At 46.1% G+C, this 24432-nt stretch overlaps 1 protein-coding gene and 1 long non-coding RNA gene across 3 annotated transcripts in view; one reads left to right on the top strand and one right to left on the bottom strand.

Annotated features, from left to right (window-relative positions):
* Positions 1-24432, bottom strand: part of LOC137533953 (uncharacterized) — a 404091-nt gene that overhangs the window by 200796 nt on the left and 178863 nt on the right. The window lies entirely within an intron of this gene.
* On the top strand, positions 10652-24041 carry EMX2 (empty spiracles homeobox 2). Its single transcript, XM_068255047.1, has 3 exons — positions 10652-11140; positions 15846-16030; positions 23402-24041. The coding sequence occupies exons 1-3, from the start codon at positions 10777-10779 to the stop codon at positions 23567-23569; spliced, it is 717 nt and encodes a 238-aa protein (XP_068111148.1). The 5' UTR covers positions 10652-10776; the 3' UTR covers positions 23570-24041.

Raw genomic sequence — 24432 nt, 5'->3', positions numbered from 1 at the left:
CACAATCTCCGTGTAACACACAATCCACCCCTTGTACACGCAATTTCCCTGTAACACATCACCAGAACACAATCTCTATGTCACGCATAATGCACCCCAACACACACACATTCCCCGTGTAACAAGCAATGCATAAAATACACACAATATCCACCCCAAAGTGCACACAGTCTCAGTGTGTTATATGGTACACGATATATGGTACATACTTTGCACCAATATCCATATCACGCGACGCTGTCCTACCACACCCGGAATATATACAGGGCAATCTACACCACAAGGCGTTTGACACGATGTATATTATACACTTCATAAATTATAAACATCCCATCAGATGTGGCGTGTACTAAAAGTATATATATATATATATATATATATATATATATATATATATATATATATATATATATGCTCTTTATATATTGTTAGTCTAGGTATACATGTATACATGAAGTGTAAAGGTATATAGTAAATGAAGTTGCCTATAGGGGACTGGCCGTCACCCATGTCTCTCTACTTATAATTTTTAATTCCTGGTCTCCGAATCCATACACGAGACATTGCTTAAATGTATGATTTTAGGGATAATGTATTATGAAACCCTCAAATGTCACATTGTATATCTGTACATATTACATATGTGATACACACTGCATACATATATACATCGCACACATATTACATAGATAAACCCGTCAAAAAAATATACAGATGATAAACATAGCGTGATATACAGAGTACAGAGTAATGCAACCATAACATTAAAGCAGATATACGTTGATGTACATGGTGCTTGCTCGTGATTTTATGTATAGAACGCAGATGTCTAATATGTATATGTGCGTGTGTGTATATATATATACACACAAATATATATCAGAGGAGAGCATCATGCAGTATATTTAACCCACAAGTCCAAACCAAGTGTAATTTTCATAGGTGTTGTACAATGTTATATTAAGCTATATCACACATGTATGGATGATTGTAATATGTAGTTGTGCAGATATGGTGTATATTGTGCAGAGATGTGAGTGCAGAGAGCTGTGCAGTCTGTTTGGAGGGGGGGGGGGGGAGATGTTATGTGATGTCAGTAGTGACATTATTAGCTACAATTAGTGCTGTCAGTGTAAAGGACTCTCCAGTCACTGTTTATTTACCATCAGCTGTCAATCATCCCCTGAGAGGCTGCGATTATCAGACACATACACAGAGCCCTCTGTCTCATCATTGCGGGGGATACAGTGTGCAATACACACAGGAGGGGGGAGATTGATAAATATACATATATACAGAACATTGTATGGGGCATAGATGTCAAGAATACACAGTGCTCCAGTGGCATTGATTATACATTCATTATAATAATTATTACAGGACGACCGTGTGTAATAATGTGATGTTAAGATATATATTTATTTCTCTATCGCGACAAGACAGCAGATATTATGCAGGCTGGTTGACTGAAGGACCGGCAGAGAATCTCCCCCGTCACTACATCCTCCAGTGGGACAGAATGTCCGTGTGTCCCGCTTGTAGAGGAGGCAGTGTGACAATATCGCAGGCTGTCACCTGTGTGTCTATGTGGCCTGCTGCTGGGACTGTCACTGTATGGCCACAGCACCTCTCTCTAGAATCATCCGTGTGTCTGGCTCTATACCTGTCGTGTGTACATTATGTGCTGCATTTTACTTCAAAGTCTACACTGGGGTTTTTTAAGAGTATGAAATACCCTGTATATAATAATATAAGGTACTCTGAGTTCCATGTACATCTTTGTTAATGCTTGTATGTTATCCAAACAGACGTACACACGCTAGGCTAGACCTATGGACCTATATATCCTACAGGACATACTCTATGCACACTGTATATATCAGTGCATATTGTATACGATATTGGTGCTATTGATATGTTATATTTTATAACACTGTATAATAATAATATCCCCTGCAATATTTATTGGTATAAGTCTATTATACAGTGCTGGTATTGGCTGCAATGTATACGAATGGGCACATGTATAAAAGAAGGCACATGCATACAAGGATTTATTTATCCTATATATATATATATATATATATATATATATATATATATATATATATATATATATATATATATATATATATATATATATATCGTACTGTAACACACATATTCGGTGCATTTCAGAAATGGTATGTCCAGTGTGTCCGCATAATAGGATGTTGTAATAATATACAATGTTTAGAGGTGTGATAGCATTGCTAGGATAGGTCCGCGCGATGTAATCTATATATGATTAATTGAAGTAATACATATAATTAAAGTTATAATAATACAAATAATTCTAGATGTGCTTACACGTAATACAGTTATTATCTATTGTTGAGCTCCTGTGATTATATTGTTATTACATTGGCCGTGTGTATGGATATATATGTATATAGACAGAGGTTGTGTGTACAGAATGGGTGTGCATTGCTTGTATCAGAGCAGCTTCATCTATTCTCTGCTACTGTCTCCCCTCCACACCATCGTCTTCCTATTAACAATAGAATTCAATAATAATCTAACAATTTAGGAATAGAGAAGGCGCAGAGATGTCTATGGAAATACAGTGAGGTATCTCCCGGTGATATTTCCCGAGTCTGTCCTGTGAGTGGAGTCTGATCGGCCGATGCATTGGCACAGATACCCCACTCTCTCTCTCTCAGGGATGGCAGAGACTGGCACGTACCTTTGTCTGTGTGTTATGGTGGCGCCCCCTGAGGGGCACCTCTAGTGCCACCACTACCTGCTGCCACTTCACTTTACAAGCTGGTAATTGGCACAGAGTCCTCCTCTGGTGCAGATCACAGAGCTGTGGCTGCAACTGGCAGGGGGCGGGGCCAGACCGTCCCGGGAGAGCCCTGGCGCACTGCAAGTCCCGGACTGGAGCTGCTGGCTGCACCCATCCATGTGTCCTGTGCAGTTGCTGCAGGCTGCCACACGGCCAGGAATTGCTGGGGCAACGGCCTGATTCTGCACAGTGCAATGCTGGAAGTACTGCCGCAGGTTATGTCCTGGCAGCAGATACCCTCTTATACTGGTGCTTAACTGGGGGAGCCTGGAACAAGAGGCACATAGAACCTGGTGCTACACTGAGGGGTCAGGAAGTATAGGGTACTAAGACTGGTACTGGTCTGAGGGAGCCTGGCATCAGAGAGGTACTGAACCTGGTACTACACTTTGGTAGCCTGGCATCAGAAGGGCACTGAGGCTGGTACTACACTGAAGGAGCCTGGCATCAGAGGGGCACTGAACCTGGTACTACACTGAGGGACCTGACATCAGAGGGGCACTGAACCTGGTACTACACAGAGGGACCTGACATCAGAGGGGCACTGAACCTGGTTTTACACTTTGGTAGCCTGGCATCAGAGGGGCACTGAACCTGGTACTACACTGAGGGACCTGACATCAGAGGGGCACTGATCATGGTACTACACTGAGGGACCTGGCACCAGAGGGGCACTGAACCAGGTACTACACTGAGGGACCTGACATCAGAGGGGCACTGAACCTGGTACGACACTTTGGTAGCCTGACATCAGAGGGGCACTGAACCTGGTACAACACTTTGGAAGCCTGGCATCAGAGGGGCACTGAACCTGGTACAACACTTTGGAAGCCTGGCATCAGAGGGGCACTGAACCTGATACTACACTGAGGGACCTGACATCAGAGGGGCACTGATCATCGTGGTACTACACTGAGGGACCTGGCATCAGAGGGGCACTGAACCTGGTACTACACTGAGGGACCTGACATCAGAGGGGCACTGATCATGGTACTACACTGAGGGACCTGACATCAGAGGGGCACTGAACCTGGTACAACACTTTGGAAGCCTGGCATCAGAGGGGCACTGAACCTGGTACTACACTTTGGTAGCCTGGCATCAGAGAGGCACTGATCATGGTACTACACTGATGGAGCCTGGCATCAGAGGGGCACTGATCATGGTACTACACTGAGGGAGCCTGGCATCAGAGGGGCACTGAACCTGGTACTTTGTGAGCCTGGCTTCAGAGGGGCACTGAACGTGGTACTACACTGATGGAGCCTGGCATCAGAGGGGCACTAAACCTGGTACTACACTGATGGAGCCTGGCATCAGAGGGGCACTGAACCTGGTACTTTTTGAGCCTGGCTTCAGAGGGGCACTGAGGCTGGTACTACACTGAGGGGCCTGGCATCAGAAGGGCACTGAACCTGGTACTGCACTTTGTGAGCCTGGCTTCAGAAGGGCACTGAACCTGGTACTACACTGAGGGACCTGACATCAGAGGGGCACTGATCATGGTACTACACTGAGGGAGCCTGGCATCAGAGTGGCACTGAACCTGGTACTACACTTTGGTAGCCTGGCATCAGAGAGGCACTGATCATGGTACTACACTGATGGAGCCTGGCATCAGAGGGGCACTGATCATGGTACTACACTGAGGGAGCCTGGCAGCAGAGGGGCACTGATCATGGTAATACACTGATGGAGCCTGGCATCAGAGGGGCACTGATCATGGTACTACACTGAGGGGCCTGGCATCAGAGGGGCACTGAACCTGGTACTTTGTGAGCCTGGCTTCAGAGGGGCACTGAGGCTGGTACTACACTGAGGGGCCTGGCATCAGAAGGGCACTGAACCTGGTACTGCACTGAGGGACCTGGCACCAGAGGGGCACTGAACCTGGTACAACACTTCGGAAGCCTGGCATCAGAGGGGCACTGATCATGGTACTAAACTGATGGAGCCTGGCATCAGAAGGGTACTGAACCTGGTACTACACTTTGGTAGCCTGGCATCAGAGGGGCACTGAACCTGGTACAACACTTTGGAAGCCTGGCATCAGAGGGGCACTGAACCTGGTACTACACTGATGGACCTGGCATCAGAGGGGCACTGAGGCTGGTTCTACGCTGAGGGAGCCTGGCATCAAAGGGGCACTTAGGCTGCTTCTACACTGAGTGGCCTTGCCCCAGAGGGATGCAGAGGAAACCATCCACTTAAAACACAGTAAGCCTGGAACTTCACTGAGGTGGTTTTCACAGAGTCACAGATTACCCAGCAAGCTCATGGTGAACCAGACCTCCTAGGAGTGTGTAAGGGGCTAAAAAGGACCAAAAAGTCCTCTTACTAAAATGCTATGCAAAGCAGAAGTTTGCCTTCCCAAAACAGAAGGTGGCTTGGACAGAGGGACTAAACACCTAGTTGGTACTGTGTCGGGTGTTAGATTGAGGGTGTATGTCTGGCACCAGAGTCACTCAAGGCCTGATACTACACAGACCGAGTTTTGCACCAGAGCCACAAAAAGCCTGATATTAGATCAGGGAGCCAGCACAGGAAGGTTGATAAACCAGACATATAGAGGGGTGTTAGGCCTACGCAGGATGCATGTTCTGTATTATAGATGGACACTGCAGAGAAATGACACCTGGCTCAGTGGGGCATGGTTTGTACTACAGACTGTGGAAGCCTGGTACAGATGGGTATGTGGCCCGCGTGAGATACATAGTCTTAGATTGTAGATGAGCACTGCAGACTAATGACGCCTAGCACTGAGGGGCGCCACTGGGCCTGCATTAAAGGTGAAAATAAACAAATGGAATAAACAATTGTATATATCTTCCTTCTCAAATGACTTTTTAAGACATTCCACAGTTTTATTTTATGCTTAAATTTACTTTTTAAGTTTTAACTGTTTTATTGTTTTTGCTAAATGACACATACATTAAAGTATGCCAGAGCTAAAATCTATGACCCTTTTTTATCTCTTTCCCGCTCTCAGAAGCAATTTTCTTCTATTAAAGTGTTTTATAGTTGGAATTTCTTATCAGTGAGGGTCACACTGTAGTCACTTCCTGTCTGAGTCAGGACTGAGTCAGCCACTTACATACCTGATATTTAACTCTTTCAGGCAGAGAAATAAAAAAAAGGAACACAGCATAGTTATTTGTGTGCTAGGCACTATACATACTCATGTCTATCTCATCATGTCACATGTCACCTCGGGGATCCTTTAAGTACACTACAGACTGTGGAAGCCCTGAACTGACAGGCACTGGGCCTATATCGGATACATAATCTGCACTGTAAAGGAATAAACTTTAAATATGAGTCGCTCAATGCCTGGCTATTTTTAGATCCCGGCACTGATATTTGGCCTGATGAAGTTAGTTGTGAATGCTCATGAAATGCGTTGCTTATTTCAAATACATTTTCTATTTATCCGTTATCTGTGTCATCCCTGAGGTGAGCTACCACTCAACTTTCATTTTAAAGATTTTTATGTAGTTTATCCTTCCTGGGCGCCTCCTCCCCTCCCTCATTGTATACTGTAAAGGGGCACTGTACAGTAAAGAGGCCTGGCACTGAGGGTCACTGGACTTCATGGGTTACACGTCTTCACTGTAGAGATGCACTAGAGAAAAAAGAAGCCTGGCACTGGGACTCCATGGGATACATGGTCTTGGCTGTAGGGGCCTGGCATCACAAGGGCTCTGAGACTCGTTCTACACTGAGGGAGCCTGGCACCCAGTGGCATAGCTAGAGATCATGGCACCCCATAACAAAAGATTCATGAGGCCAGCAGATGTAGGCACCCCTAAAAGACTACTGTAGGGGGCTCGGGGAAAAAGAGTTGAACTTACCCGGGTCTTCTAATGGTCCCCCACAGACATCCTGTGCCCGCGCAGCCACTCCCCAATGCTCCGGCCCCGCCACTGGTTCATTTCTAGAATTTCCGACTTTAAAGTTGGAAAACCACTGAGCCTGCGCGGCCGTGTCCTCGCTCCTGGGCCTGCGCAATACACTCCTGGTGATGTCAGCGGGAGCGAGGACACGGCCGCGCAGGCGCAGTGGTTTTCAGACTTTAAAGAGACTCTGTAACGTCAAAAAGATCCCCTGGGGGGTACTCACCTCGGGTGGGGGAAGCCTCCGGATCCTAATGAGGCCTCCCACGCCGTCCTCTGTCCCACGGGGGTCTCGCTGCAGCCCTCCGAACAGCCGGCGACAGAGCCGACTGTCAGTTCAATATTTACCTTTGCAAGCTCCAGCGGGGGCGCTGTGGCTGCTTTCCGCTCCGAACTACACGGAAATACCCGATCTCAGTCGGGTCCGCTCTACTGCGCAGGCGCCGGAAACTTGCACCTGCGCAGTAGAGCAGACCCGACGGCGATCGGGTATTTCTGTGTAGTTCAGAGCCGACAGCCGTCAGAGCGCCTGCGCAGGAGCCGGGAAGGTAAATAATGACGTCATCTTGTACGGAGGGCTGCAGCGAGACCCCCGTGGGACAGAGGACGGCGTGGGAAGCCTCATTAGGATCCGGAGGCTTCCCCCACCAGAGGTGAGTACCCCCCAGGGGATCTTTTGATGTTACAGATCCTCTTTAAAGTCGCAAATTCCGGAAGTGAAGCGGAGGCCGGGAATGGAGCATCAGCGAGTGGTTGCACAGGCTCAGGGCATCTGCGGGGGACCATTAGAAGCCCCGGGTAAGTTCAACTCTTTTCCCCCCCCTACCTCCTACAGTACTCCTTTAAGCAATGCGACCTGCGTCTACCCGAAGGATATGAGTTAACTGCACATTTTACATTCTCATGTATTCAACACTGCATATAGTACATGGGCACTGACAAAGTCAGAGGGTGGAGAAACACAAGAAAGTTATTGGTGAATACATTAAATACCCACTGGGCCCCCTCTGCTCCAAGGCCCCATAGCAGCTGCTATGGCTATTGCTACGCCCCTGCTGGCACCAGATAGAAGCTTGGCATAGTGGGAAGCAGAATTCTCTGTGCTAGACATTAGCTGTTTTTTTTTTAGCAAAATCTGTCTGAAAAACAACTGGGACAATATTCAAAATTGCATACAACAGAGCACTGGCCTAAAGGTAGCCATACATCATGTGACCATCCGATTTCATTATTATAATCGGATGAAAATTGGAGCCACCAATCGCATGTCCAATCGATGATGCAAGCAATTTGCAACCAATTTCAGGCCGAAATTGTTCGCATGAATCGGTCGGACATGCTGCAAGATGTAGGGACTTGCTCCATCGGGTGCACCGCGGTAATGACGTGCAATATCAGGACGAGCGACGAAACCCCGGTGATGTTCTCCCCAATGTATAAATGTGCTAAGTGTGCATATATACATTACCTGTCTTGCCTGTCCCCGTCCATCCTCCACTGCTCTTCTATTAGTGCATAGCATGCCTGCGCGTGTCACACAAGGGCAACGCTAGCAGCGTGTATGTGGCTAACAGGGCCGGGCTGGAGAGGCTCTAGCCTCAGGGCGCAGTGTAGGAGGGGGCGCAGAATTCATTCAGCTGTCATTCCTAATTGTGTTTGAAGCAGAAATAAATAATAAAAGGGGATACAAGGCAGTGACTGCAAGCCAGATAACTAGATATTAAGGTGTTGGGGAGGTTGGGGGCCCTGGTGTGCCTCTTAGTCTAATAGCAATCAGTGTGTGACGGCTGGGGTGAAGGGATGGAGGGGCGCACTTTGGTGTCTCAGCCTTGGGTGCTGGAGGACCTTGTCCCGGCTCTGGTGGCTAATAGAAGAGCAGAGAAAGACAGACGGACACCGTGACACAGGACAGGTGATGTATATACGCACACTTACAGCACATTTATACATTAAGGGAATAGCGGCGCTGTGTGGCGGACGTGGCAGGCTAGGCCGATTCCTGGCCGGTTTGATGCTGGAATCAGCTTGTGGCGTATGGGAAGCCGACAGATCTCTCTCTGATCATATTTAATTAGAGAGAGATTTGTCTCTTGGTCGAATCTGCCCATCATCGCTAGTTGTATGGCTACCTTTACTAATAGCAACCTCACTTCTAATGGCCAGTCATGTGCGCCACAACTGAAATAGGTGCCCATAAACAGTACAATATGTTCCTCAGATGCAATCATTTGATCAGATTTGCGGGATCATAAGTAATCAGAAGGTAATTATGGATTGGTCTTATAAACAGGTCGATTAGGGGGCTTTCTCTCTTTAAATATGTACGTAAAATCCAACATTCTGATCTGCAAAATTCTAAATTCCAATCCACTACAGAATCCTTTCTCATCGATTTTCTCCATACACTTTGTGGATTTCTGTACAATTTGATTGTAAATTGATTGATTGATTGATTGATTGATTGATTGAATGAATAATTGCATTTGAGGAAAATATTGCACCTCTAATGGGAAACTTTAAAATATAGGGCCTACCTTGCATCTGACTGAACATATGAAGTGAGCCAGCTTCATCTGAGCTTCCTGGACACCTATCAGGGGGTAGGGAGTGAATTGTATGAAAACTCTGCATGTGGAGGTTGTCAGTATAATAACTGGACAAAGTGATGGGTAATGCATTGTTCATACAGGAACAGACAGAACAGTGCAGAAGACTGTATGCATATAGGGGTACATGTGAGTGAAGGGAGGCTGCATTCATATTGAGGGAACCAGAAATGGAGAGGATACTGATTAGAGGTATTGGGGGAAGGCGTGAGAGGCAGGACTCAGACATACATTATATAAATAAAGGGCGATATTTTATACATAACTGGGGTACATTGTATGAGATATTGGTGTGAGCAAAACTTATGTATATAAAAAAGGAGGTATATTTGGGTACAAGATGCCCATATAAGAGGCTGCACAGAGATAATGGGGTGACAGGACTCAGATTTATAAATGATGAAGAGAGAACAATTCACTATGGCAAACCACAATATTTGGGGGTACAATACAGAATTGGAAATGTATATATATATATATATATATATATATATATATATATATTCTGGAGATACGAGGGAGCAGTTTACAGATATTGGTGGAGAGGACACTGAAATGTGATGAAGAAAGGATACCTATAGATAATAGTACAGTATACAGTAACGCTATAGAAATGTTGGTGAACTCAGCACATGATGGGACAATCGAACATATAAATTAGAGATGTAGGGTGCACACCACAGACATGCAGACACACCATACATATAGGCAGTACGATATGAAATATATAAAACGGTTGATTATATAGGGATAAAATCTAAAGGTAAGGGGGTGCACTGTGAAAATATGGTGTGTGTGTGTGGGGGGGGGGGGGGGGGGCAAGGACTAAGGCTCTGCGTGTAATAAGCAGATAAACTGTAGAGACATACTAATACAGTCTATGATATATGGCACACTGTATTTATATGGGGATACAGGTCTGGTGCATGTATAATAGAAGGGAATACGATCCATGCTAGATATAATGACTCTATACACACATTATGCATAGGATACAGTACAGAGAGAAGCACGCCATAGGAGGACAGTCAGATGGGCATAGCACATGTAGGAGTAGTCCCTATATACACACACTATACACAGGACACAGTATACAGAGAAGCACAGAGAGACACCATAGGAGGACAGTCAGATGGGCATAGCACATGTAGGAGGCGGAGACTGTTTCGGCCTCATTAGAGAGTGTCAGTGCCAGGGAAGGTACAGCCAGCAATCTCTGCTCCTTCCACTCCTCCGGATCCGCACCGGGTTTTGCCCCCTCCCGGGTGTTCGGGCGTCCAATGAGCGGGCGCAGGAAGCTGGTGTGTCATTAGTGGCACACACACACCCGCACACTTACACTCACACACAGACGGGTGGACACAAGTACTTGGAGCCCATGGAGGAGCTGCTGTGACCCGCCGGTGCCCACCACTCTGCAGAGCCCATCCTGAGGGGCCCCGGGGCCACCATGTTCCAGCCCGCCCCCAAGAGGTGCTTCACCATCGAATCTCTGGTGGCCAAGGACAGCCCGGTGCCCGTCAGCCGCCCGGAGGAGCCCATCCGACCCGCTGCCCTCAGCTATGCCAACTCCAATCCTATGAACCCCTTCCTGAACGGCTTCCACCCCTCTACCGGCCGGGGGGTCTACTCCAACCCAGACCTTATCTTCAGCGAACACCCTAACTCTGTGCACCCGCCCGTGCCCACCGCCTTGGCGCCTCACCCTCTGCCCAGCTCTCCTCACCCACTTTTCAGCTCTCAACAGAGGGATCCCTCAAGCTTCTACCCCTGGCTCATCCACCGCTACCGCTATCTGGGCCACCGCTTCCAGGGTGAGTTTCCTCCAAACTTCCACCATCTTACAGGGGGGCACATTGCTGGGGGAGAGGTGGGGAGGGGGGCATCTCTGGGCACTGAGAGGACGGCAGAAATGTTCCAGAGATCTGCCTGTGGGTAAATCACAGAGAGAGATATTTCCTATGCTCAGCACAGAACTCTTCAGAGAACTTTCTGCGTCCATCTGTGAGTGGCGTCCTCTCCCAGCTCCTCTGCACAATCCAGGGCCGGGGGTGCTGGGGAGGAGGGGGGGGAGTACGATCCGGGCGTACAATGGGGTGAGAGTGTGTGTGTGTGGGGGGTGGGGGAAATTCCAGTTTAGCCTGGGCTGAATACTTTTGTGGAGATCCAGAGAGAGACACATTGAGAGAATTCTGGAGCAGAATAGGGTGAGAGGGGGTATTCGGGCGTAGACTGGGGTGAGGGGAGCAGGATTCCAACGTGAAATAGGGTGGCGACTGGCGAGATTCGGGTGTAGAATTTGGGTAATTGATTTCAAATGTACACTGAAATACGAGAGAACGAGTCTGGTACAAATTAAGGCGAGAGGTGAAAAAAAAAATAAATCGGGTGTAATTAGGGTGTAACAATGAGAGTGTAAAATGGGGTGATCTGAGAGATTCGGGTGTAGAATGGGGCGAGAAAGTCTTGAGGGAATCCAGACTCTCTCCCAAGACGAAAACGAAACCGATCGAGCCGAACTACCAACTGCTTCCCAAACTTCCTGCAGCGGATACAATGTATATACAATATACACAACTGCAGAGCACTGCAACGTATGGAGAGTATAGAATATATCAACGCTCCCTATACATCTGCTATGTATCGCCAGAAACTGTGTGTGCACGATGCATGGCATCTTCTCAGTATACAGTATATATACAGCTGCAGAGCAAGACTCCTATCCACACTGCAATGTATGGAGAATATAGAATATATGCCCCCCTATACATCTGCTATGTATCGCCAGAAACTGTGTATACACATTGCGTGACATTTGTTCAGTAGACAATGTATATACAGTGTAGCAAGCACCGCAGAGCAAGAGTCCCCTCCACACTGTAATGTATGGAGAATATAGAATATATCCCCTCTCTATACATCTGCCATGTATCGCCAAAAACCTGAGTAAACATAATTATAACAACAACAACAATAATAATAGTAGTATTTTTCTCAGTATACAATGTATTCCTCATTGTACAATGTAATTACAATGTATCTCCCACTGTGCAGTCTGTAGCCTCAGCAAAACAAAACAAAACAAAAAACAAACAAACAAAAACTAACAAGATAGATAATAAATACGTTATGTAAATAATTACCTTATATACACTCTGACGTCTCCATAAGCCATGTATACAGAACGTTTACCGCAGGTAGTGGATGTGTACACATATGCACAGCCTGCTATATAAGCAATACATGTATACCATAGGCATGATTAATAAGAGGTACTATTCACATACAAAGTGTACAACAGAGTATGAGTATATACATAATAGAGACACTACCCCTTTACTGCACAATATTATATTATATATTATATTATTATTATTTTGTTGTACTTTTCAGTGCAACACATGACAGTGGTAACGGGGTGTTATAGGAATCGGGGTGCAGTCCATAGTATTCGGTGTACTAGAAATACAGGGCACGGCCGGGATGCCCCTAACATTGCTCTTAGGGCATTATTTCTGGTGGGTCTGTAAGGGAAGGGGGGGGGGGGAGTCTATCGTCTTTGACAGTAAATAAAGAAGGACGGTAAAACTTTCAACAAACCACAACTCTCTCAAAACTGCATGTATGTAATAAACAAATGGGGGAGATGTTAGGGTGCAGTTAGGGGGTCTTTATATTAAATGTGCGCGTGACGGGGGGGGGGGGCACAGATAATCTGACCTCTCGGGCAGGTTAACAAAATTGCATTTTAAACGTCTCAGGAATAGATAGATATAAAACTATTGCTTTCTAGAATAAACAAGCTGCTCTTTCTTTCTAGAAATAATACAGACAATATTAGAATGTGATACAATTATTATTATTATTATTATTATTATTGTCTGGGCCTACAGATCCGCGTATATGCAGCGAATGCAGAATAGTTTATATTAGTTGTCACTTGCCATGTATAGAGAACACACTGTCAATATTATAACTGTATCGTGCGATCTAGAAGCATTAAAAAAAATCGCTGTATTTCAGAAAGGCAAATGATCTGCAAGGATAATTTGGAGATGTATATTTTATGATTATTGAATTCGGTGAGACAGAAATATTTTCTGCAAAATAATGACAGCGTGTGCGCAGAAACATAATAGTAATGACAGTACACGTGTGTGAAATTGTGCAGTACACACACACGTTTAGGCCCCAGATAACGTTATAGAAATATTGCATTTTTTTACCATAGTATTACACTGGTTATGAAAAGATAATTTTGTGATAATGCTGTGAACAGATTTAATAATCGTAAAAATTACTGCGAATTATCTTTGCCGAAGTATATTATTATGGGGGGGTATGTTATACGAGTGAATTAAAACATTCACTCTTCTTGCAATTTGTGAATGGATGCTGCATTCCATGCATTATAGCACAGCTCTTGTATATATATATATATATATATATATATATTTTGATAATTATATTAACGTAATCCTAATATTAACATGATCATATGCCATCTATATATTTATTTTGCTGACAATTTTATATATATATATAAAAAAAATCAGTAGCATATATAGGGCGGTGTGGCATACTGCATATACACATTATCGTAAACGTTATTTATATATAAAGTATTGCTGCCGACATCGTATGGTGATAGTATAATATGTGAAACAAATACAGTATATATACACTTATTTTGCTGTGTAATGGGGGTGCTGTTTGGCGATTCTACTGTACACAAATATGCTGATATATGTCGTATAACAGAAGATAACATAAATTGTCTTTTGCTACGCGGTGCCATTAGTACATTTATTTGTGCACAGTAGAATGTTTGAGTAACTGTATAAATATACACAGAGGCCTTCATGCCAGTGTGTGTATGGGGGTGCGTGAGGGACTGGCTGACTATATACTCTGTACTTGTACCCTGGGTAGGAGTTGGTGTCTAATTAGTGTTGGAGTAAGCACAGTGCTGTACAGAGTTGGTGTTTCTGTACAGGGTTTGACGGTGGAAGGCGATTGCTTGTCTGTATATTGTTCGGGGCTCGTACAGTGCTGTGGGATAGCCTCTATAGGGCTGATCAGAGTGGGGGTGTCTGTAGAGAGTTCGGGGCTCGTACAGTGCTGTGGGATAGCCTCTATAGGGCTGATGAGAGTGGGGGTGTCTGTAGAGAGTTCGGGGCTGTACAGTGCTGTGGGGTAGCCTCTATAGGGCTGATCAGAGTGGGGGTGTCTGTAGAGAGTTCGGGGCTCGTACAGTGCTGTGGGATAGCCTCTATAGTGCTGATGAGAGTGGGGGTGCCTGTAGAGAGTTCGGGGCTCGTACAGTGCTGTGGGATAGCCTCTATAGGGCTGATGAGAATGGGGGTGTCTGTAGAGAGTTCGGGGCTGTACAGTGCTGTGGGGTAGCCTCTATAGGGCTGATGAGAGTGGGGGTGTCTGTAGAGAGTTCGGGGCTCATACAGTGCTGTGGGGTAGCCTCTATAGGGCTGATGAGAGTGGGGGTGTCTGTAGAGAGTTCGGGGCTCATACAGTGCTATGGGGTAGCCTCTATAGGGCTGATGAGAATGGGGGTGTCTATAGAGAGTTCGGGGCTGTACAGTGCTGTGGGGTAGCCTCTATAGGGCTGATGAGAGTGGGGGTGTCTGTAGAGAGTTCGGGGCTGTACATTGCTGTGGAGTAGCCTCTATAGGGCTGATGAAAGAGGGGAGTCTGTAGAGAGTTCGGGGCTCGTACATTGCTGTGGAGTATCCTCTATAGGGCCGATGAGAGTGGGGGTGTCTGTAGAGAGTTCGGGGCTCGTACCGTGCTGTGGAGTAGCCTCTATAGTGCTGATGAGAGAGGGGGTGTCTGTAGAGAGTTCGGGGCTCCTACAGTGCTGTGGGGTAGCCTCTATAGGGCTGATGAGAATGGGGGTGTCTGTAGAGAGTTCGGGGATGGTACAGTGCTGTGGAGTAGCCTCTACAGGGCTGATGAGAGTGGGGGTGTCTGGAGAGAGTTCGGGGCTTCTACAGTGCTGTGGAGTAGCCTCTATAGGGCTGATGAGAGTGGGGGTGTCTGTAGAGAGTTGGGGTTTAAGTAATTGGAGGAGTGTTTGGGAGAGTTCGGGAGTCTATACAGAGTTGTCGGGTTGTAAAGAATGGGCCATGTCCTCTAAGTTAGGGTGACGTTAAAGACTAGTTAGTGGGGAATCTGCACAGAGTTGGAGTGTTTATACAAAACAGATGGGGCACTGTACATTGTTGTGTCAGTAAGAGGTACCCTCAAAATCGCAAGTTAGGTGTCAGGGTAGATGGCTGTCTGCCTAGGTTAGGGGTAGTGGGGTGTCTGCATAGAGTTGGAGTGTTGACACAAAATACTTGGAGTGGGGTATTGTAAATAGATGGGTTCGGAAGGAGGTACCCTCAGATTTGCGAGTGGGGTGTCAGGGTGGGGGGCAGTTGGTGGCTGCACAGGGTGGAATGTGTTGGGATATTTGCACCAAGCAGAGGTGACTGACCCCTTTCTCTGTCCCTCCTTCAGGCAGTGACACCAGTGCGGAAAGTTTCTTGTTGCACAACGCTCTGGCCCGGAAGCCCAAACGGATCCGAACCGCCTTCTCCCCGTCCCAGCTACTGCGGCTGGAGCACGCCTTCGAGAAGAACCACTATGTGGTGGGGGCCGAGAGGAAGCAGCTGGCCCACAGCCTCAGCCTCACCGAGACCCAGGTACGAAAGCTTCCTTTACATAAGCTGTTCCCTCTGTACTAGAGTATAACAGTCAACCGCAGTACCAGTCAGTGCAGGGCACACCTGTACTCAGCACTGATCCCCAATCCCAGGGTACACCTGTACCCAGAGATCCCCCTACTCCCAGGGCACACCTGCACCCAGCACTGATCCCCAATCCCAGGGCACACCTGTACTCAGCACTGATCCCCAATCCCAGGGCACACCTGTACCCAGCACTGATCCCCAATCCCAGGGTACACCTGTACCCAGAGATCCCCCTACTCCCAGGGCACACCTGTACTCAGCACTGATCCCCAATCCCAGGGCACACCTGTACCCAGAGATTCCCCTACTCCCAAGGCACACCTGTACTCAGCACTGATCCCCAATCCCAGGGCACACCTGTACCCAGAGATCCCTACTCCCAGGGCACACCTGTACCCAGCACTGATCCCCAATCCCAGGGCACACCTGTACCCAGCACTGATCCCCAATCCCAGGGCACACCTGTACCCAGAGATCCCTACTTCCAGGGCACACCTGTACCCAGCACTGATCCCCAATCCCAGGGCACACCTGTACTCAGCACTGATCCCCAATCCCAGGGCACACCTGTACCCAGCACTGATCCTCAATCCCAGGGCACACCTGTACCCAGAGATCCCTACTTCCAGGGCACACCTGTACCCAGCACTGATCCCCAATCCCAGGGCACAACTGTACCCAGAGATCCCTACTTCCAGGGCACACCTGTACCCAGCACTGATCCCCAATCCCAGGGCACAACTGTACCCAGAGATCCCTACTCCTAGGGCACACCTGTACCCAACACTGACACTATTCCCAGGGCACACCTATAGCCAACACTGACCCCAATCCCAGGGCAGACCTGTACCCAACACTGACCCCAATCCCAGGGCACACCTGTACCCAACACTGACCCCAATCCCAGGGCACACCTGTACCCAACATAGACACCAATCCCAGGGCACACCTGTACCCAACACTGACCCCAATCCCAGGGCACACCTGTACCCAACACTGACCCCAATCCCAGGGCATACCTGTACCTAGCACTCACCCCAATCACAGAGCACACATGTACCCAACACTGACCCCAATGCCAGGGCACACCTGTACCCAACACTGACCCCAATCCCAGGGCCCACCTGTACCCAACACTGACCCAAATCCTAGGCTCACCCGTACCCTACACTGACCCCAATCCCAGGGCAGACCAGTACCCTAAACTGACCTCAATCACAGGGCACACATGTACCCAACACTGATCCCCAATCCTAGGCACACCTGTACCCAACACTGACCCTAATCCTAGGGCACACCTGTACCCAACACTGACCGCAATCCCAAGGCACACCTGTACCCAACACTGACCCCAATCCCAAGGCACGCCTGTACCCAACACTGACCCCAATCCCAAGGCACACCTGTACCCAGAGATCCCCAATCCCAAGGCACACCTGTACCCAACACTGACCCCAATCCCAAGGCACGCCTGTACCCAACACTGACCCCAATCCTAGGCTGATCTGTACCCAACATAGACACCAATCCTAGGCTGACCTGTACCCTACACTGACCCCAATCTCAAGGCACGCCTGTACCCAACACTGACCCCAATCCTAGGCTGATCTGTACCCAACATAGACACCAATCCTAGGCTGACCTGTACCCTACACTGACCCCAATCCCAGGGCACACCTGTACCCAACATAGACACCAATCCTAGACTGACCTGTACCCTACACTGACCCCAATCCCAGGGCATACCTGTACCCAACACTTATCCCAATTCCAGGACACACCTGTACCCAATACTGACCCCGATCCCAAGGCACAGTCCATCGCCTTTACCCAGCAATGAAGCCCAACCTTACAGGTGTATCCAGCACTGTAACCCATCAACTCTACTCAATACTCTACTGTAGAATAGCAAGTAGCCACATCCCATCAACTATACCCAGCACTGATCCCAGATACACCCCAAACCACTGTGGCTAGCACTAATTTCCAGACCCAGGTACAACCCCACCCATTGCACCGGATGTGTCTGTACTCCAAAACTTTTCTGTACCCCACCCTACAACCAGCAATCTGCATTCAGTATATCCAAAATGCTCCTCAACCCAACCTCAATCCCAGCTATGTGTACCCAGAACCCATATACTAAATAATAATAATAATAGCAGCTGTAGTGTTGTCAGGCAGAGGAATGCAGCCATTGTGCGGGGTAATTGGTGTGCTCTTGGTGTAATTGGTGTATAATGTGTTTACAGGCAACCCTCACCCTCTACAATAGAGTCATTCTGTACAATCAGCCATTATTACTGCAGCACCAGAGAGGAGGGGGGCAAGTATTATTATTATTGTCATTATTGGATGATTAGCAGTGTCACAGCCAAAGTACTCTGTCTGCAGTGCTTGGAGATACGTATGCAATGTATTGAGAGTGGGATAAATATGTACAATATATCCAGAAACAACTAAGTATACAAATATAGGCTTTGATGAGGAGAAGTGAGCATGTATAAATATCTAGAACGTTGAGAGGAGACCACCTAAAATGTACCCCAAAAATGTTGAGTACATACTCTGCATTGTAAGCACTGAGGAGTGTTTGATGCACCTGTTTGTTTTTTGTTTTACTTTCGTTTTTTTGTTGTTGTTGTTTTTTTTATAAATAATTATAAATCCACATCAACAAATCATACTCAACAATATGTCTAGAGAGCACTGTACATAGTGTATCCAGAGATGGCTGAATGCTTACAATGTATCCAGAGAGGACTGAAGGCATGCAGTGTATCCAGAGATGGCTGAATGCTTACAATGTATCCAGAGAGGACTGAATGCATACAGTGTATCCAGAAAGGACTGAATGCATACAGTGTATCCAGAGAGGACTGAATGCATACAGTGTATCCAGAGAGGACTGAATGCATACAGTGTATCCAGAGAGGACTGAATGCATACAGTGTATCCAGAGAGGACTGAATGCATACAGTGTATCCAGAGAGGACTGAATGCAGTGTATACAGAGAGGACTCTGTGTACACAGTTGTATCCAGAGATGACTGAATGCATATAACATATCTAGAGAGCATTGAACATACATTGTATCCAGAGATGACTTAATGCATATTATGTATCTAGAGAGAACTGAACATAGACAGTGTATCCAGAGAGGTGCATACAGTGTATCCGAAAGAGGACTGAATGCATAAAGTGTATCCAGAGAGGACTGAATGCAGTGTATACAGAGAGGACTCTGTGTACACAGTTGTATCCAGAGATGACTGAATGCATATATGTATCTAGAGAGCATTGAACATACATTGTATCCAGAGAGGACTGAATGCATATTATGTATCTAGAGAGAGCTGAACATATACAGTGTATCCAGAGAGGTGCATACAGTGTATCCGAAAGAGGACTGAATGCATACAGTGTATTCAGAGAGGACTGAATACAGTTGTATCCAGAGATGACTGAATGCATATATGTATCTAGAGAGCATTGAACATACATTGTATCCAGAGAGGACTGAATGCATATTATGTATCTAGAGAGAACCGAACATATACAGTGTATCCAGAGAGGTGCATACAGTGCATCCTAAAGAGGACTGAATGCATACAGTGTATCTAGAGGGCCGAATGGATAGAATGTATTTAGAAAGGACACATACACTGTATCCAGAGTATACACATAGTACAGAGGTCAGTACCCCGTCACTGGGCAGTCATCATACTGTCCTCTCTCCTCTCCCCACTTGTCCTGCCTGAACTGTGAATGAATACACCTCTCCAGTCTCGGTGAATGGACAGAATGTAGGGACTGATGAATATTTTCTGTCCATTGGTGACTTTCATGTCAGCTGATAATTGTCATCTGTCTGTTGAATAGACACTTTGTGATGTGACAGAAGTGACAATGTCCTTATCTCCTCAGTGGAAGGATAATAATGCAGGCTTCTGAATACAGAGAATACAGGCACTCTTTTTAGTTTATTGCTGATAGCAGGAGATAGTGGAGCTGCATGGTATCTGGCCTGTTACTATTCTTGTTTGTATTATGCTTATAATGATGGTCGCTGATTATAAAGCAGAGTTAAATCAGCCTCGTGTAGAAAGGTGTTCCTATACAACAAAAACACCAAATGTATTGCTATTGGTGACCTATCTGCTGGGGAAATGTCATGATGCATTTTCAGTCAGTGTGATGGGTTGCTATGGGCAACAAAGACGTTCTGTTTTAGAACACTAGAATGAGGCTGTATCTGTGGCTGGAGTTTTGTAATACTGAGAATGATTGGAAGGGGGGCAATTAAGAGAAGGCGGTTATTGTTTTGTGTAGTGAACCAGAAACTATACTACTGTTGTTATTATTTTATTACTGTTTTCGCTATTATTATGTTGTTATTTTATGATTATTATTACTGTTGTTGTTTTATTATTACTGTTGTTGATATTATTATTACTGGTAGCAGTAGTAGTAGTAGAGGTAATAATGAAGTTGTCTGTGTGGGCAGAAGGATATTAGTGCCAGTGTGGCTCTGGTACTTCGGGAAGGGTGAGGCGATAAGATCGGATATTAGGAATCGGTGCTGATCTATCGGCAGGTGCTGGAGGGGAAGGGGGGGGGGGGGGCACTTGTCTCTGTACACAGACGTCCCCGGGAAAGGGAAGGCATGGAAGCAGTAGAGCGGCACAGGAGGGGGTAGAGGCGCTACCAGGAGAGGGTCTGTCTGCAGGTGAATCTGGTGAGCTGTAGCCGGGGGTTTCTTCTCCCCTCTGAAAGGGGCTGTTCCCCTCCCCCTCTCCTGGCAGCCGGGCACCCCCAGTCCGGGCAGATTAGGCATTCAGCGGCTTACCTTATCTACCAACTGCAGACAGAGCCGACACTGCGGGGCCCCTCCGACTATCACAGCCCATCTACTCCGGGGCCCTCCGCGCCCATCACACCCACTCGGGCGATAGTGGTGCTAGTAATAATAATAATAATAACAATAGCTGATGCGCAGTGTACCATATGCAGATAATCATATGCAGCCACTTTTTTTAGGCAGGCTGTATATAGAAATATTATCTATTTCCACCAATGGCTAAATATCCGCATGTATCCTATGGAAAGTGTAAGATTTTCCGAGGTATATAATACAGAGACAGGCTGTAGATTATGACATGCATATTACAGGTGTGGGTATGTTTGCATGTGATATAGGTTTATAACAGGGTGTAGATACTATGTGGATTACATGTGCTAGTAAATATCGGCTATGTAAATAATATGACATATATAGTTATAGTTGAATTAAGTGATGTAGCCGCGATCTTCTGCAAGTTCAGTAATAAGTCCAGTTGATATTGATGTGTAATGTATATATGGATGTAGGGGGGATATAATCAAATATGTGTGTGAAATTTACAAAGTACAGATAAGAGGTTTATCGACCTTCAGTATGACTGTGTGCGATACCCTGGAATGGCTATCGATCATGTTCATTCTAGCACACATACATATATACCCTAGCGCTAACGCTCAGCGACGCTCGTCTGCTCCAGCGCTGCGCCAATTCCTCCTGCTGTAAAGTATCAATGAATTCCCCGTGTGTATCCCTAATAACGATATCGTTGTATAGGATTGCATGATAATACAGTAGAATCTCGTTACAGTAAACCTCTGGATATAGTAAACTCAGTCTTCAGGTCCCAGCACATGTGTCCGCATACTGTATGACCAATTCTGATATAGGAAACTTTTGATATAGTTAACGACTTTTCCTGGCACCTTAGAGATTATTATAAAGGGACTCTACCGTAATCCATACAGGAGAGTGCTCCCCATTCACCCGAACCTCACACTGCCTCTGTCGTACACCAATCGCACCAACCCGATTCCTATCGACCTCCAATCGCTGCACACACATTCCAATCAATCGTGTTTATTATAAAGAACGTAAACTGTAAAAAATAAATAAATCGATAATTATAATGTTGACGAAAACCAGCACTGTGTATTAACAAAAATACACATGAATTACTGATATGGCTGCGGTATGTATATGGCTGTATATATTATTATATTTTCTATTATATAGTTAGTCTATTGGTAACCAGGTGTATTGATGAGGAAGCTCAGTGACTTGATAAGTGTATTAGTAAATTCGGCGTATTATATATCTGCTAAGCATATAATGATCCCGCTCGCATTTTATTGAGATTTTATAAGCAGCATCTTAATTAGAAAGGTATTAATAAATATACTGCGAGGTAACCTCCGGAATATCTTAAGTACATAAAATATGTTAATAAGCATCATATCTTAATTATAAATGATATTCGTGAATACGGCAGAATGCCTTCATTATAAAGAGTATAAATAAATATCTGGCGTGTTACTCAGCCTATATTTGTTGTTTCTTTAATTGGTGCGGTTTGTTAATGAACCAAATGGGTATTAATTAGAACATTTGGATATCAATAAATATTAATGACGCGTCAAGTGAATGATCAATCCTCTGAAGGATTTGACAACCCCGAGATCGGCCGATGTTAGTGTTTTTATCTATTTTTTATTTATTTTTTTTTAATTTCAAAACTAAATAACATAAACATGCGTGAACGTTTATAGGGAACTAATTTTTTTTTTTTTTACAATAGATTCTGATTGCGCTACACGCGAGATTTTGATCGGTCAGTTTTGTCGATTAGTTTACCCACTCGTGCTCCTCATGCGATGTGTAGACGGAGGGTGATATAATTGTCATGCGATCAAGTGGTTGGCATCTGACCTGCGGGGGAGGCATACACAGATCAAACGCAATTGAATCTTGTTAATTTGAGATGAACCCTATGTTAACTATTGACTGTAAAGCTCGGTACACACCTTCAATTATAATTGGCCAATCACTGACCAATTATACTACCACCATCTAGTATGAAGGTTACCTACACAATCTACACATTTAGTATTTAATATCTGTTGACCTTAATACTACACGGGGGTGGTAAGATTGGTAAGTGATTGGCCAATTATAATTGAAAGTGTGTACCAGGTTTTAACAATTTTTCAAATGAAGGAGTTATTAATAGAGGAATAGATTGAGGATGCATACACACATACAATTTTGGTTGTCCAACGACTTGCAAATATTAACACTTCCATATAGTATGAGGGCCAAGAGATTTTGAATACTGTGAACAGATTGTATACCATACTATATGGAATGGGTTAAATTGGCCAATCCAAATCGGATGTGTGTATACAACCTTACAATCCTCTGGTTGGGAAGGGGGTGTCAGATGCAGAATTGCCGCTGATCTGCTTTCTTTCTTTGTCCCGCAGGTGAAAGTTTGGTTCCAGAACAGAAGGACGAAGTTCAAGCGGCAGAAACTGGAAGAAGAAGGTTCCGACTCTTCCCAGAAGAAGAAGGGGGCCCACCACATCAACCGCTGGAGGATCGCCACCAAACAGGCCAGTCCGGAGGAGATCGATGTCACGTCGGACGATTAAATCGCCCCCTTATTAGCACTTTGATGGACGTTTGTTTGTTCTTTTCTACACGATCCCCGCGACAGTGTCGGGCCCGGGATGATCTGTACAGGACTCGGAGGAGAGGCAGGCGGGCCCCTGGCTGGGCTGTGGCCCCTGAGGGACACTTTTGCACTTGCAGTTTTGGAATGGGCCCCTCCGGCGCCGGGCCCGACGTGGCCCCGTGTGACAAAAGTTGTGCGACTCTGAGGATTGTGGCTGGAGACTCTCAGGAGGCTTTTTACCCCCTTCTGACAATAATTATTAATATTATTAAACTATTGGCTGCAGGACCCCCCGGAGCTGCGGCCGGAACTGCGACATTTCTGGGGCAATGTACAGATTTTTGTGTTTTGTGTTCACAAGTTGTTAGGAGGACTCTGATAACACCGAGGCGCTTCCAAGAAGCGTCACCCTGTCAATATTTTGTCAATAAAGAGTTATCCCATGTTGGCAGGCTGGCACCGGCTCCGTTTATTGGTGGATAAGTGCAGAAAGGTGGCAACATTGGGGCAGCACTTGGGAGGGGGCCTGCTACTCGTGCATGCTTCAGGTATTCCCTGTCTCATTATCAGGTTCCGGGCCCTGGTGCGTATTCCACCCCCCTTGTCCTAATCCGGGATAACTGACCCTGGTGCATACTCCTCCCTCCTCATCTGGTATTCCTGGCCCTGGTCCATTACCCAACCTCCTTGCCCAGATCTGGTATACCTGGCCCTTGTGCATACCCCACCCTCCTGATCCGTGATACCTGGCCCAGGTGCATACTGCACTCTCCTGTCCTGAGTTGCTGGGCCCTGGGGCAAGCCCCCCCTCATCATGTTAAGATCTGGAACACTTGGCCC

This window comes from Hyperolius riggenbachi, chromosome 10 (assembly GCF_040937935.1).
Source record: "Hyperolius riggenbachi isolate aHypRig1 chromosome 10, aHypRig1.pri, whole genome shotgun sequence".
Taxonomy (NCBI): Eukaryota; Metazoa; Chordata; class Amphibia; order Anura; family Hyperoliidae; genus Hyperolius; species Hyperolius riggenbachi.
Note: the sequence above shows the minus strand (reverse complement) of the source record. Positions and strands in the feature narration are given on the sequence as shown.

Excerpts from the sequence above, each read along its gene's own strand:
- EMX2 (XM_068255047.1), top strand. The coding sequence starts at position 10,777 with ATGTTCCAGCCCGCCCCCAAGAGGTGCTTCACCATCGAATCTCTGGTG. Across the intron at positions 11,141-15,845 it reads TCTGGGCCACCGCTTCCAGG|GCAGTGACACCAGTGCGGAA; the intron begins GTGAGTTTCCTC and ends TCCCTCCTTCAG. Across the intron at positions 16,031-23,401 it reads TCAGCCTCACCGAGACCCAG|GTGAAAGTTTGGTTCCAGAA; the intron begins GTACGAAAGCTT and ends TTTGTCCCGCAG.